We start from the raw sequence: 16,806 nt of genomic DNA, 5'->3' as shown, positions 1-16,806 counted from the left end.
CTGAAACAAAAACAAAGAAAATGATTCCGAAATGACTATTATATCTGCTTGTTGCCCGTCAAACATTTTCTTTCCTAGTTTAGCCAGCACATTGATCAAAAATGTTCATTTTGTTTGTCACAGCCAGAAACCGTGCCGTATCAAAGGAACTATGGTGTGAAAGAAAGCGGGGACGAAAGTAACATTCAAGATAATGTTTTTAGCAGAAAAATATTTGTGCCGTGGTTAACTCACAAGAGTGATTTATTTTGTTATGATGTAGAACAACTCCAATATAACGTCACTTTAAACAAAAGTTCTTCAAAGTATGTTTATACCCATAGGCAGGGACGAAAGTAACACAACATTTACTAGATTTACTGGCTTAATGTTATTTATTTGAAATGTATCTGACCTTGTTAATGTTCACTGTAAACATATTTTGTCCTTTATTTGTGTAAACTGCATTTTCATTTTAAATTTCACTTATTCCATTAAATGTTTCAAAAGCAATTCAAAAATGTAAAAATTTAACATATATATATATATATATATATATATATATATATATATATATATATATATATATATATATATATATATATATATATATATATATATTGGCAATACAGTGCACCTGTAAAGTATTCATAGCACTTGACTATTTCCACCTTTTTTTTTAATAATACAGCTTATTTCCAAAATGGATTAAATTCATTTATTTCCTCAAAATTCTAAACACAATACCCCATAATGACAATGTGAAAAAAAGAGTTTTTGAAATTGTTGCAAATTTATTACAAATAAAAATCCTAAAAAATCACATATGCATTCACAGCCTTTGATCAATACTTTGTTGATGCACCTTTGGCAGCGATTACAGCCTCAAGTCTTTTTGATTATGATGCCACAAGCTTGGCACACCTGTCCCTGGGAATTTTTGCCTATTCCTCTGTGCAAAAACTCTCAAGCTCTATCAGGTTGGATGGGAAGCGATGGTGTACAGCCATTTTCAGATCTCTCTAGAGATGTTCAATGGGGTTTAGGTCTGGGCTCTGGCTGGGCCACTCAAGGACATTTACAGAGTTGTTGTGAAGCCACTCCATTGATATTTTGGCGGTGTGCTTTGGGTCATTGTCCTGCTGGAAGATGAACCGTCGCCCCAGTCTGAGGTCAAGAGCACTCTGAAGCAGGTTTTCATTCAGGATGTCTTTGTACATTGCTGCATTCATCTTTCCCTCTATCCTGACTCGTCTTCCAGTTCCTGCTGCTGAAAAACATCCCCACAGCATGATGCTGCCATTAGTATTAGCCTGGTGATGAGTGGTGCCTGGTTTTCTCCAAACGTAACGCCTTGCGTTCACTCCAAAGAGTTTCATTGTAGTCTCATCAGACCAGAGAATTTTGTTTCTTATGGTCTGAGAGTCCTTCAGATGCCTTTTGGCAAGTTCCAGGCAGGGAGTGGCTTCCGTCTGGCCACTCTGCCCTACAGGCCTGATTGGTGGATTGCTGCACAGATGGTTGTCCTTCTGTAAGGTTCTCCTCTCTCCACAGAAGAACGCTGGAGCTCAGACAGAGTGACCATCAGGTTATTATTCACCTCTATCAACTGAATTGAGCACAGGTGAACTCCAAGTAAGCTGCTGAAACATCTCAAGAATGATCAGTGGAAACAGAATGTACCTGAGCTCAATTTAGAGCTTCACGCCAAAGGCTGTGAATACTGATGTACATGTGATTTTTCAGCTTTTTTATTTTTATAAATTTGCAACAATTTCAAACAATCTTCTTTCACATTGTCATTATGGGGTATTGTGTGTAGAATTTTGAGGAAATAAATTAATTTAATCAACTTTGGAATAAGGCTGTAACAAAACAAATGTGGAAAAAGTGAAGAATGAATACTTTCCGGATGCACTGTATGCATTAATCTTATAAAACATATGAGTCAAAACACTAAGAACTAATGCTGAAGTGAAAAATAAGGCATGGCTATTAGCAGTGGGACACAAATAACAGTGTTACTTTCATCCCCACAGGAACTCTGGACATTTAATCCTGATTTTATTTTAAACTGAAAAACTCAGAGATTTCAAACTTAAGGATGTGTAATTGCACTAAATAACCTTTTATCATTATGTAAAGAGAAACACGACTTGTAAATAAGGAAAAAAGCATTAAAAACAGAAATCTGGAGCTACAGTAATTGTGGGACATGGTCTTGAAATCAGGTGATATTTGGCAGCTCCATCAAGGGTTGCATGCTGAGTGTGCTGTTATAACCTGGAAAATAAATGTCAGGGCTTCGAGAAAACCACTTTGTTACTTTTTTCCCGCTCTTCCCTATATTTATGTCTAACAGCTCAATCTAATTAAAGAAATAACTCCCCCCCCCCCCCACCCCCCCCCCCCAAAAAAAACCTTCAGTCATTATTTACTCACCAAGTTTCTTTTTTCTGTTGAACACAAAGATATACTAAAGAACATTGAAAATCATAGCAGATAGTATGCTTTGTACTTTATGGATGTCAATGGCTGCTTTTTCCCCTCAATATTCTTCAAAATATCTTACTGTGTGTTCAGAGGAAGAAAAAAATTCATAAACGTTTAGAGTCGCTTAATTAAACAATTTGTGAGGACATTTCCAATTAAGAGTGAATTCATTCTTTAATTTTCCTTCGGCTTAGTCTTTATTTCAGTAGTCGCCACAGCAGAATGAACCGCCAACTATTCCAGCATATGTTCCCAGTATTGTGAAACACCCATACTGCAGTGTGGTTGGTTTAATGACATTAATTGTTGAAGACACAAAACTTCACTTCTGTATTCGGATATTCCAACACAATCTCACGGCAATTCGTAACTTTTTGATTTAGTGGCTAATTTGATTAAATTCGTATGATCTAATTCGTACAATTTAGTACGGTTTGCTCATCCCCCAATGACAGTTGGGGTTAGGTGCCACACCTCCTTTTTAAACTTGTCAGTTTTCGTCCAACTGAACTCGTACAAATTCGTACGAATTAGCCACTAAACTGGCAAAACGTAAAATACTTACGTTTGCTCGTGAGATCAGGCTGGATATTCTTACAACAAACAGTATTCTGATATTCCTATACAAACAGCTCTCAATGTTGAGAAAAAGACTAAGAAGTGAGACAGACGGAGGGTACGCAGAAGCTACGGAAGATGCTCTAAGATGGATCCGAAATCTGCTGGTGCTAAAGGAGGACATGGTCCAGGCGACAGTTCTGAGGAATTGTTACAACCGCCATCTGGAGGAGGCATTGGAGCGAGCACTCCAGATAAGGATGTCATCCGCCAGCTAAGAACTATGACTTTGAAGGACAGCTCTGAGGATCCACCTAAATGTTGATCTACATGTTTAGAAATCTTAAAATCTGTACATGTTTAGATCCATTACTTATGCAACTTATAACTACTTCTATTGTGTTCAAAAGCTTGAATACTGTATAAAAGGCTGGAGTATACAAACCAGAACTGCTCAATAGTCTTCTCAATACTGTAAGTTGTAGGCCCTTTATTTTCAACAGAGAAAAGGATTTTGTTTTGTTCTTGCATTTGTTTTTATTCTTCTTTTTCAATGGATTTTATTTGATTAATAAAAGGGTATTTTGTTAATTTTCTTCACTGAAGTGGACATTGGGTTCATTTCAAGAGTTCACACTTAGCTGTTGGTTGATTATAAAGCTTGTTTGGCTTGTTCTGTCCCGGGAGAGAGCCCTGAGCTCATAAGATCCTCGAGCCTGGGGCTCCCTCCAGTTTGCAAGGCGAGAGAGGAGTTTGAGCTCAGGTAGATCTGGAGAACTCCCTTCCTCTAGTTGCTAATGAACAGACAGTGACTGCTCTTAAGAGTTAACTACTTACTAGGAGCATGTCTATGGTGCTGATTTGGATTAGTCAATTAACTGAAGTTGCATGTTTTTGGACGGTGGCAAGAAACCAGGAAACCCACGTGAGCACGGGAAGAACGTGTAAACTCTGGACAGAAATGTTTTCTGGCTTAGTAAAGACTAGAACCAGTGACGTTCTTGCTGTGAGGCAACAGTGCTAACCACTGGGCCACCCATCTAGGAAAGGAGGAGGAGTAGGGGTGGAAGGGGGGATTCTTTAAAACGAAGATGGCTGTTATGGAGATTAGGGTATTTATAGTGGCTTAGGAATCGTCTGATTGGTGAATCATGAATTGAATAATGCGGGACCGGCCGCATGCAATTATAAGCATGTGATCCTCTAGAAATTAGTTCATAAATAAACTTCACTTGCAGAACCCATCAAGATACCTTGTGGTAAGGTATGAATACAATTTATTTCATGAACAACATTACAAACGACGATCCTAAACAACACCCTAGCTAAGAAATATAGCCAAGGGAGGACTCTGGTTTCTTTATTTAATTCGAGTATTATTTCTTGTCGGCTTAGTCCCTTTATTAATCCGGGGTCGCCACAGCGGAATGAACCGCCAACTTATCCAGCAAGTTTTTACGCAGCGGATGCCCTTCCAGCCACAACCCATCTCTGGGAAACATCCACACACACACACACACACACACACACACACACACACACACACACACACACACACACACACACACACACACACACACACACACACACACACACACACACACACACACACACGCACACACACACACACACACACACACACACACACACACACACACACACACACACACACACGCACACTACGGACAATTTAGCCTACCCAATTCACCTGTACCGCATGTCTTTGGACTGTGGGGGAAACCGGAGCACCCGGAGGAAACCCACGCGAACGCAGGGAGAACATGCAAACTCCACACAGAAATGCCAACTGAGCCGAGGCTCGAACCAGCAACCTTCTTGCTGTGAGGCGAACATGCTACCCACTCCGCCACTGTGTCCCCAAATCGAGTATTAGATAATGACAATCCAGCACAACACTTATACACTATGGATAATTTAGTTTATAGCGCATGTGTTTGGACTATGGAGGAAACGGGAGTACCCAGAGGAAACCCACGCCAACACGGTAAAAACATGCAAACTCCACACATGGCAACTTGCCCAGCCCAATAGTATCTGGATGCAGCCTGTATGATGCAAGCTGAGATTGCATGACTCAGCGATGCATTCTCAGACACAATGCACTTAATGGAGTGAGTGATGTCACTGTGACGGGTAGGGTTAGGGGTGGGGTTAGGTGAGCGCATTATAAAGCATTGGATGCAGCTCAGAATGCACTGCACCAGGTCTGCAGCCAGACCCTTCTCGCCCAGCCGGGACTCAAAACGTTTTTGCGGTGAGGCGAGAGTGCTAACCACTTAGCCACACTTGTGCCGTTATGGTTAAGCTGTCCCTTTAAATCTTGTTATAAAGTTTTCAATGGCTTAAATATTACATCACTGTTTTGAACCCAACAACTATTCAAATCAATGACTTAAGAACAGAAATCGTTTACACAGTAAAATAACTAAACAATCATTTCATTATATTAGTGTCAATATAGCCCTGTTACTAATGTTTTAAAATGGATATTTAGAAAGGTTCCCAGTTCTGGGTTGCAGCTGGAAAGGCATTTGCTGCGCAAAACATATCTGGATAAGTTGGCGGTTCATTCCGCTGTGGAGACTCCTGATAAATAAAGGGACTAAGCTGAAGAAAAATGAATGAATGATATTTATCATTCAGCCTATATTGTGTCAGGCTGTTTTAATTGCAACAGTATAACAAGTTGTGTGTCTGTGTGCCAGATGTACAAGGTCGCGTGGTAAATAATTAAGGTCATTGACGTAAATGCTCTTAAGTCAACAATACCCCCCCACCACCCCCTAAAAACTCTTTGTATATAGCTAATAATACTGAAGAAGGTCCTGATAGTTAACACAAACATTTAAAATCTGTCATCATTTACTCTCCCTTTACTTGCTCTAAACCCTCACGACTTTCTATCTTCCCTTGAAGACAAAAGAAGATATTTTGAAGAAAGCTGAAGACTTCTATGGTAGGCTAGCCTATTAGTTTTTCCCATGGAAGTCAATCGTTACAGGTTTTCGGCTTTCTTTAGATTTCAGAACATCCTCTTTTGTTTTCAAGAAACTCATAAAGGTTTGACACCACTTGAGGGGGAAGTAAACAGTGAGTAAATTGTCGATTTTGGGTGAACTATCCCTTTAACCAAATACTAAACAATCACACTAGTAGGTTTTTAACAAATTAATTTAAGTTTTTTTTAGTCATACATCCCGTTAAAGTGATCTGAATCTCCTAATTCAGCCTCTTTTTAAGTCTGGTGTTCCGGTGTGCGCGCGCGTGCACGGCGGGAGGAGTGTGTCGCGCGCATCGGCGGGTCCGGTTTTGGTCACATCACTTCAGGAGTTTCTCTCGCGCGTTACTCTTGATCATGGCGCCTCCTGACACCGGTTCCGCTCGGTTCCCGTGATGCCCGTGATGATGATGATGGTGACGGATGAAAGATGGAGAAACTATCCGCGAGCATTACCGGACTCTCGTGGAGCTCCGTGTCGCTGCCGCTGGACGTGATCGTGAGCAAATTCCGCTTACCGACACTCGTGCGGCTGAGCAACGGTAACAAACCATTCACTTAATTTATTTTACGATTTTTATTAAATGATACACATTTTAATGGCAGATAGGAACATTTAAGAAGTACATTTAGAAGAGTTACAGATTTTATTTGTATTTTAGTCACTTTAGGTTTCATCAGTTGATGCTTTTACAAACATGAACTAATGATGAGCAATACTTGTAAAGCATTTATTAATCATAGTTTAACATTGATTAATGCACAATTACAATGTATAAACAAAGGAAAACAAAGCACGAGATTGTTTAATGTTAAAGTATTTGTTAAATCAAAGTTTGTGAATTTATAATCAGTGTTTGGTGTAATTAAAAACAAAGTAATTAGTTATTGTAAATAAATTACTTATTCGCTGAAAAAGTAAGGGATTACATACAATTTTAGATCTTGTGCTTGTCTAAAATACTCAATATTTAATATTTCTGTATAAATCAGTCCAGAGATCAGAGTAATTGTATTGTTTTTGTTGTACAAATATATTTGGCTGAATGATTAAAATTTTCAAATAAAATAAATAGACATCTGTTTGATGATTGCACAAGATGAAGCAATTCATTGAGTCAGAAATTAATTACAATATCATATATGTGTGAATGCTGTTATAGCTTTCTATTTTGATACATAGGATGTTTAACTTTTATTTTTAGTTTAGTTATTTAATACACACTCAGAAAATTTTTTTTTGCTTGTTCAAACTACTTATTTAAAGTAAGCTGAATCAACACAATGCTTGACATTTAATTGAGACAAAATTTTTTATGTTCAATCCACAAACATTTGTTAAAAGTGTTAAGTTAACTTAATCAATTTGGATTGGAAGAACATGAATGAATCGTATGGAACCCTGCATTTTTTACAGTGCATTTAAAAGTCCCTGTTTGACTCGAATTTAAATAAGAGTTTAACTTAAATCCTCCAGTTGTTGAGATGTATAGGCTTTACTATAAAGTCAAGTAACTAAACTAATTATTAAGTAACTAAATCGCTTTTCGGACATTTAAATGTTGTAATTAATAAACAATTACATTTCTGAAGTAACTCACCCAACATTGATTAAAATACATCAAATAATTCGAGAACGTTGAGCTCTGATTTTGTAAACTAACCTCAGAAAGACTCGGGATAGTTTTAAAATCACATATTCTACCCAGATGAAATGATTGTAACTTTAATGAAGGGTTGTGTAAATGTTTGTAACACAGACTCCTCAGTGAAGTGTGTAGTTGATTTGTGCGTTGGCTAAAGGTGACGGAGTGTGTGTTGTGTGTTAAAGAGCTGCAGCTCTTTTCATATGTTAATGTTGTAATGTGCTGCAGTGTGTGTTGAATACTAAACATCCTCCTGCAAGAGAAACTCCAATACTCGCAACTGAAGAAGGAGAACGCACAAATAAACTCCTATCAGTGTGACTGTGTGAAAGTTTGACTTTATGTGATTGGGGAAAGAAAGTTTAATGAGTGCTCGTGTGGGCGACATGGTGGCTCAGTGGGCAGCACTGTCACCTAACAGCAAGAAGGTCACTGGTTCGAGTCTTGGCTGGGCCAGTTGGCATTTCTGTGTGAAGTTTGCATGTTCTCCCGTGTTGGTGTGGGTTTCTTCCGGGTGCTCTGGTTTCCCAGTGATGGGTTGCAGCTGGAAGGGCATCCGCTGCGTAAAACATATGCTGGATTGTTGGTGGTTCATTCCCCTTTGGCGACTGCCGATCAATAAAGGGAGTAAGCCGAAAAGAAAATGAATGAATGAATATTGAAATAAACACGGGTGACATGGTGGCTCAGTGGTTAGCACTGTCGCCTCACAGCAAGAAGATGGCTGGTATAAGTCCTGGCTGGGCCAGTTGACAATTTTTTGTCGAGTTAGCACGTTCTCCATGTGTTGGCGTGGGTTTCCTCTGTGTGCTCAGATTTCCGGAAAATGACAGTGTATGGGTGTTTCCCAGTATTGGGTTGCAGCTGGAAGGGCATCGGCTGTGTAAAACATACTGTTTGCTGGATAAAAATTGGCGGTTCATTCTGTTGTGGCGACCCCTGATAAATAAAATGACCAAGCCGAAGGAAAATGATTGAATGACTGCTTTTATGACTGAATGAGAACATGTTTTTAAAGGTGACCTAATTTGCCAAAATTACTTTTATAAGGGGTTTAAACACAGTTGTGTGCCAATGCGTGTTGACATAACCAGTCTCTTATAGTAAACATTTATAAAAAAACCTTTTGACATTCACGCTTAGCACATGTAATCAGTGGGGGAAAGTCCCACCCATTAGTGATCATCTCTCCCTCATTAGCATAAACAGCCCTGAGTGAGAAGCAGCCGTCTGCCATTAGAGTTTTGAATCTGCCTCTATGCTGACACATTTTGTTTGTCATTATTTTTTGCTTTGTTTCTAAATATATTTCTGTTGTTTCTCTTGGTTTTATTTCTGTTTTTATAAATTTCTCTTTATTTTTACTAAATATTACTCTGTCTTATGTACTTTGGTCAGTCTTGTCGCTGTTTTTAAATGTGTTTTATAAACAAAATAAACTTGAAATTGTAGCTCCGCCCTCTTTTGAATGGAGAACAATCTCATTTGAATTTAAAGTGACAGTCACTAAAATGGCACAATTTGGATCAAAGCCTAAAAGGGGCAGTTCCAAAGAGTTATAAAACATTATTAGTTAAAATAATGAAAATTAAAATTGTACTCCGAATCTAAAATGTAAAAAAGTAATTGAAATAATTAAATGTAAATAGTTGTGTTTTTACTTTAGATAATGTAAATGTCAACTAAAAGTATTTTATATAAGTATTGTTATAGATTTTTAATGGCACTTAAGGACATCTTACAAAGACAAAACATTGACAGTGAAATGAAATAAAAAAAACCTGCATGAACAATTTACAAATTAATTTAAGTTAAAATTAAACCTAAAATAAAGGTAAACTAAATATTCAATATAAAAAATTAAAGATTTAAACTAATAATGGGCGGCATGGTGGCTCAGTGGTTAGCACTGTCACCTCACAGACAGAAGGTCACTGGTTCGAGTCCTGGCTGGGCCAGTTGGCCTTTCTAGAGTTTGCATGTTCTCCCTGTGTTGGTGCTGGTTTCCTCCGGGTGCGCCGGTTTCCCCCACAGTCCAAACACATTCGCTATAGGGGAATTGAATAAGTTAAATAGTCCGTAGTGTATGAGTGTGTGTGAATGTGTGTGTGTATGGGTGTTTCCCAGTACTGGGTTGTGGCTGGAAGGGCATCCGCTGCGTAAAACATATGCTGGATAAGTTGGTGGTTCTTTCTGCTTTGGAAATAGAAACTAAGCTGACGGAAAATGAAAGAATTAAAGTAATAATAAAAGCCATAATCAGAAGTACTAAAACAAAAGTAATGTCAAGGGACTTTTAAAGTGCAATAAATACATTCATAAATATGAAAATAGTTTTAACACCATATTAAAATAAAGATTTATTATGAATATCTGTCATGTTGACTGTAGTGTTTATTTGCAATGTTCAGCTCATGTCAGCTTGATTAGATGCTGCACAGTAAATAAATCCATAAATTAACAGTTTCATGCATTTTGTTATTCATGTTGTTATTAGTTTCACTTGTTAATGCATTTCAATTGCGTCATGAGACCTTAAACTTTCTTCTAACAACTTTTGATGTTGAAAAGTTTGAAATTTTTTTTTCTTTTATTGACTTTTTAAATAGTCTAAAGTTATATATTGTCTCCAATAAAATATTATATTAAAAATATTGTAAAGTTGTATATTGTTGGTGTTGTAAATTACGGTACAAAAACGAACTGCTAATAAACTGCCAATACTATGTCTGTTATTTTATGGACTTAATTCTGAATATAGTATTTATAAGGGCTGCACAATATATCGTTTCAGCATCAATATTGCAATGTGATCATTCACAATAGTCACATCGCATTCGCAAGTATATGGAATGTTGGATTAATGCAACCCAGGCTCACTCTGACTATGTGGCCCTATATAAATTTCCGGAGATCATGAATTATGTAGCCAGAGATACTTTTGGGTGCATTTCATTTCTAAAACGAACGATATGGGTCGGTATGACAAAGTTAATTTTCACCAGCTGACGTTCGAGTCCGGCGAAGAGTCTGGTAAGGTAAAAATGGAAGCCAAAAAATAAACATGTAAATAACAGGGTAAGAATGTGGTAAAATCTGAAAACGTGGTAAAAATCAGGTTAGGGCTTTTCTTTTTCTGGATTGCTTTTCAAAACACAGCAGTTGGGTTTAGGGAAGGGTGTGGGCGGGTTAATCGGTCATGTCATGTCATTTTGATCCGCTTATCCGGGGCTGGGTCATGGGGGCAGCAGTCGTAGGAGAGAACTCTAGACTTCCCTCTTCCCAGACACTTCTTCTAGCTCCTCTGGGGGGGGATCCCAAGGTGTTCCCAGGCCAGCCGAGAGACATAGTCCCTCCAGCATGTACTGGGTCTTTCCCTAGGCCTCCTCCTGGTGGAACATGCCTGGAATGCCTCCCTAGGTAGGTGTCCTGGAGGCATCTGAAACATATGCCCGAGCCACCTCAGCTGACTTCTCTCGATGTAGAGGAGCAGCAGCTCGCTCCGAGCTCCACCCGGGAGACAGAGCTCCTCACCCTGTCTATAAGGGTGTGCCTTAAAACTCATTTCGGCCGCTTGTATCCGAGATCTTGTCCTTTCGGTCATGACCCAAAGCTCAGGACTATAGGTGAGAGTAGGATCATAGATTGACCGGTAAATTGAGAGCTTTACCTTTCAGTTCAGCTCCTTCTTTACCACAGCAGACCGATACATCGACCCCATTACTGCAGCCGCTACACCACTCCGCCTGTCAATCTCATGTTCCATCCTTCCCTCACTCATGAACAAAACCCCAAGATACTCTAACTCCTCCACCTGGGGTAAGGACTTTCCTCCAACCTGAAGATGGCAAACCACCTTTTTCCGGTGGTGCACCATGGCCTTTGACTTGGAGGTGCTGATTCTCATCCCAGCCGTGTCACACTCGGCAGCAAACCGCCTCAGGGCATGCTAAAGGTCCATGTTGATTGAAGAACAACATCGTCAGCGAATAACAGAGATGAAATCCTGTGGTCCCCGAACCGGATCCCCTCCAGCCCAAGGCTGCACTTGAAATTCTGTCCATAAAAATTATGAACAAAATTGGTGACAAAGGGCACAACATGCACTGGAAACAAGTTTGACTTATTGCCAGCAATGCGAACCAGACTCCTACTCTGTTCATACAATCACGAGATGGCCCTTAACAGAGCGCCTCTGACCCCATACTCCAACAGGACCCTCCACAGAATGCCAGGAGGGATACGGTCGAATGCCTTCTCCAAGTCCACAAAATACATGTGGACTAGTTGGGCATACTCCCATGAACTCTTAAGCACCCTGGTGAGGGTATAGAGCTGATCCAGTGTGCCACGGCCCGGATGAAAACCGCATTGTTCCTTCTGGATCCTAGGTTCAACCATCGGCCAGATCCTAATCTCACGTACCCTGGTATAGACTTTTCCTGGGAGGCTGAGGATTGTGATCCCCCTTTAGTTGGAGCACACCCTCCGGTCCCCCTTTTAAAAAATGGGAACCACCACCCCAGTTGCCCAGTCCAGAAGTACTGTCCCCGGCCTCTATGCAACATTGTAGAGACGTGACAGCCAAGACAGCCCTTCAAGAACAGCAGGCACACGTGTGAGAGAAATTTGAGATCTGTAAAAGCGTACACAGCTGCCACTAAAACTAAAACTGCAAAAAACGTAGCTCCTGGGATGTATTTCACTCTCTCCAGAAATGTATACAGGGGTACGGATCTGCGCAGACAGCAGTAATTATACACAACAGACAATCAGTGAGTGTGCACTCAGGACCCGCTCTCTGTCTAAAGCGTCTGTGTTTACACTAGTTCTGTTAATGCCGGATCAATAGAGTTGAGCTCTCTCTCTCTGTGTGTGTGTGTGTGTGCTGCATCTGATGCTGTTTGCGTCTCATGGCTGACCTCAGTTTTTCCCATAAACCCAATGTGAGGAAGTTCAAAGAGCTCATTTGATGTTTGTGGTTGAGCTCTGATGTGTGTGTGTGTGTGTGTGTGAGTGTGCCTGTGTTTGTGTCTGTTTGTGATCATTTTTATCTGTGTGTATGAGTGTGTACAGTATGTGTGTTTGTGTGTGTCTGCGTTTGTCTGTCTGTGTGTGTTTGTATCTGTATGTATGTGTGTGTATGCGATCATTTGTATGTGTGTGTGTTTGTATCTGAGTGTATGAGTGTGTGTTTGTTTGTGTGTGTGTGTATTTGTGTAGTGTGTATGAGTGTGTGTGTCTGTATGCGATCCTTTGTATCTGTGTGTATGAGTGTGTGTTTGTTTGTGTGGGTGTATTTGTGTTGTGTGTATGAGTGTGTGTGTCTGTATGCGATCATTATTAGCTGTGTGTATGAGTGTGTGTTTGTTTGTGTAGGTGTATTTGTGTTGTGTGTATGAGTGTGTGTGTCTGTATGCGATCATTTGTATCTGTGTGTATGTGTTTGTATCTGTGTGTATGAGTGTGTGTGTCTGTATGCGATCATTTGGATCTGTGTGTATGTATGTGTGTTTGTATCTGTGTGTATGAGTGTGTGTTTGTTTGTGTAGGTGTATTTTTTGTTGTGTGTATGAGTGTTTGTTTGTGCGGGCTTGTATCTGTGTGTGTGGCTGTTTTTGTGTTTGTGTCTATTTGTATCTGTATGTATGAGTGTGTGTTTGTTTGTGCATGTGTTTGTGTGCATTTGTATCTGTATGTGTGTGAGTGTATGAGTGTGTGTGTGTGTGTCTGTCTGTGTTTGTATGCGTGTATGTGTGTGTGTGTGTGTGTGTTTGTGTGCATTGAAATTTCCATGCTACACTGAGCGCGGCTATTGCTATTTTTCATGTACACATTGCGATATCGATGCTCAAACGATGTATGGTTCAGCACTAGCATGAACAGTTAATTTCCCATGTTAAACCGAGCAGCTGTTGCTATTTTCCATGTACAACACCTGGTCAGCTGTTTTAAAAGTGATGTATAAGTTCAATAAACTGAACTAAAAGGTTATTGTCAGAGCAACTCATAATGTATCCTACAGATGATACATCCTACAGATCCCGCCTCACAGACCACCATATTACGTCTGTAATGAAAGTAGCCATGGCACAGGACATTACACCTAGAATAGATAAGATTTGTTCTATGAAAACATGCTGGATGTCTGGTAAAAATCCCTAATTTTCTTAGGTTTGGCATGTAAGCCCAGTGCAAGTGTCCTTTGGATCAAAATAATCTAAATAATACAATTTCTTACCATGTGTTTATATAGGCTACCATTTATCTATAATAGCCCACTAATAAATATATTGCTTTAATTTTTTCCCTCTGAAATAGTGATGGGAAGTTCGGATCATTTTACTGACTTGGATCTGTGAGTCTTTTTTCGATTCATTTCATTCATTTGGTTCAATTTGCTAAAATATTGTTAAAATGTTAAAAATTGCTTCCAAACACATTTATAACTAGCCCAAAAGGATGATCACAAGACAAATAAGACATAAATAGAATACTATAAGGAGGAGAAAATAATAATTCAATGTTTACCTGCTCTTGAAGGTATTTTTGTCTCTTTGCTCAGCTCGCCTCTTCATGTCTTCAAATGTCAGTGGTTTGTTCACGTTACACTGACAGTCACGTATAATCTTAACTAATGTACACAGTCTAAGCCGATAGGAGACATGATAATTAGTTCGCCTTTCAATTCAATTCTTTTTCCGGCTCTAAACACATTTGATTGGCCCGTGAAGAACGAATGACTCAAACCCGATAGAGGAATCGAGATGAACGGTTCACTTCTTTTTCCGGCTCTAAACCCAAATGAATGGCCTGTGAGGAACGAATGAATCAGACCCGACAGAAGACTCGAGAGATGAACAGTTCAATTCTTTTTTTGGCTCTAAACGCAAATGAATGGCCCGTGAGGAACGAATGACTCAGACCCGATAGAGGAGTCGAGATGAACGGTTCAATTCTTTTTCCGGCTCTAAACGCAAATGATTGGTCCGTGATGAACGAATACCTCAGACCCGATCGAGGACTCAAGAGATGAACAGTTCAATTCTTTTTTTGGCTCCAAACGCAAGTGAATGGCCCGTGAGGAACGAATGACTCAGACCCGATAAAGGAATCGAGAGATGAACGGATCAATTATTTTTCCGGCTCTAAACGCATATGATTGGCTTCAGCCTTTCTGCGCTAAACGACTCAAAAGATTTGAAATAAACGATACCACCTGCACAAATGTGTGCACGCGCGGATAAACGAATCAGTCCCTGAGAAGACTTGTAATTCCAGAGTCATATTGAAGATTCGTTCTAAATGAATGAATCGTTCATGAATGACCCATCACTACTCTGAAATCCACAACTTCGATTGCAGGCATTGACAATTGACATGGATCATTTTATGATTAGTTGCCTTTCTAAAGCTAAAAGAACAAGTTCAATAATTAAAAATAAAAAAATAAATAAAATAAATCAAAAACAATATCAGAAACCATCTGTTGTTTGTTACAATGTGGTATATCGGTTGTAGGCGTTTTGTTTTATCATTAGTTTTTTTCTGAATATGAAATTGTTTTTTAAAGTAGACCACTGTTCTATGCCAGCCTACTGTACTGTTTCATGCTTATATTGGTTAGAGACCTTCATGTTTTGATAGAGAAAAATCCTGCTGTGACACAAATTAAATGTAAAACCTTACTATTTTGATAAATGTGGTTTAATGAAGTGTAAGAGATGTTATGCAGTTGTCGATACCCTTTTATTTTCTTCAATAAATAATTTATTTAAAAATGTGTATGTACGGCGCCTGATTTTACTCACAACACTCAGTGCGGCCCTTATCAAGTTTGGATTTGACAACCCTGATTTAGATCAACTGAGGTGATCAAGTGATTTTCTGTGTGACATGGGTTATAGCAATCACTCGACGCAGAAGTATAATTCAGCTAGGACACAATAGTGGTGGTGTTAGTGAGACCAGCAGGGGGTGCCTAACCTGTGGTCTGTGTGAGTCCTAATCAAGTGGTGCTCGCTGCAGAGCCATTTGAGGAGAGCTGAGCTCCAGCGAGGGGGAGCTTAAGCTTGAGCTCCACCTTTTTTGCACTTCTTCTACGAGTGATGTCACTGGGGGTAGGGTTAGGGGTGGGGTTGGTGTACGCATTAAAACAGCTTACAGGAGGAGGAGCGACAGCTCATGCTCCCCCTCGATGGAGCACAGCTCTCCTCAAATGGCTCTGCAGCGAGCACCCTCTCGTCCTAATGCCCCAGTATAATGACAGGGACTCTATACTGCTCAGTGAGTGTCGTCTTTTGGATGAGACGTTAAACCGAGGTCCTGACTCCCTGTGGTCGTTATAATCCCTCTGGCCTCTGTCCGTCATGGCGCCCTAACCATCCCCATTTCGTAATTGGCTTCATCACTCTTCTCCACCAATCAGCTGGTGTGTGATGTGCGGTCTGGCGCAATACAGCTGCCGTCACGTCATCCAGGTGGATGCTGCACACTGGTGGTGGTTGAGGAGATTCCCCCAAGAATATGTAAAGCGCTTTGAGTGTCTAGAAAAGCGCTATTTAAATCTGAGGAATTATTATTATTATTAATAATAAACTACACAACAACAACAACTAACCGCCCAGCCCTGTGTGTATTTTTGGCATCAATGCTGAAGCAATTGTTTTGATCATTTGTGTATTTTTGTGCGTGTGCAGGTGAGAATGTGGAAGGTTTGTCAGAGGAGGACGTGATTCTGCTTCACTCCTGCAGACAGTGGACCACCGTCACTGCCCACAGCCTGGAGGAGGGCCATTACGTGATCGGACCCAAAATAGACATCCCATTACAGTATCAAGGTACCACAACATACACACTGAAGCCTGTTGCATAAAAAGAGTTGATCAAACTCGGGGTTGCAAATTAAATTTTGAGTTGACAAATCCAAAAAAAAAAAAAAATGCAAAACTGCGATATTCAGACTGTACTTACGCTTCCATCCAAATATTATTATGTGCATTTTGGATATGTGCATAACAAACGGTTGATAGAAATGCTAAGATGTGGATCAATTTTGAAAATGTGTATTGACAAAAAGTACGCGCATAACGGAGTAGGATGAACTTTTTA

General features: G+C 39.8%; 1 protein-coding gene and 1 long non-coding RNA gene across 3 annotated transcripts in view; one reads left to right on the top strand and one right to left on the bottom strand.

Annotated features, from left to right (window-relative positions):
* Positions 1 to 16,806, bottom strand: part of LOC141379463 (uncharacterized) — a 48,042-nt gene that overhangs the window by 517 nt on the left and 30,719 nt on the right. The gene's annotated exons all lie outside the window — the stretch shown is intronic.
* Positions 6,348 to 16,806, top strand: part of garem2 (GRB2 associated regulator of MAPK1 subtype 2) — a 34,049-nt gene continuing 23,590 nt past the window's right edge. The window contains exons 1-2 of the mRNA XM_087298754.1: positions 6,348 to 6,591; positions 16,395 to 16,535. Coding sequence (XP_087154880.1) covers positions 6,480 to 6,591; positions 16,395 to 16,535 — 253 coding nt within the window. The 5' untranslated portion in view covers positions 6,348 to 6,479. The remainder of the gene's footprint in view (positions 6,592 to 16,394; positions 16,536 to 16,806) is intronic.

Source organism: Danio rerio, chromosome 20 (genome assembly GCF_052040795.2).
Source record: "Danio rerio strain M-AB ecotype USA chromosome 20, GRCz13ab, whole genome shotgun sequence".
Taxonomy (NCBI): domain Eukaryota; kingdom Metazoa; phylum Chordata; class Actinopteri; order Cypriniformes; family Danionidae; genus Danio; species Danio rerio.
Note: the sequence above shows the minus strand (reverse complement) of the source record. Positions and strands in the feature narration are given on the sequence as shown.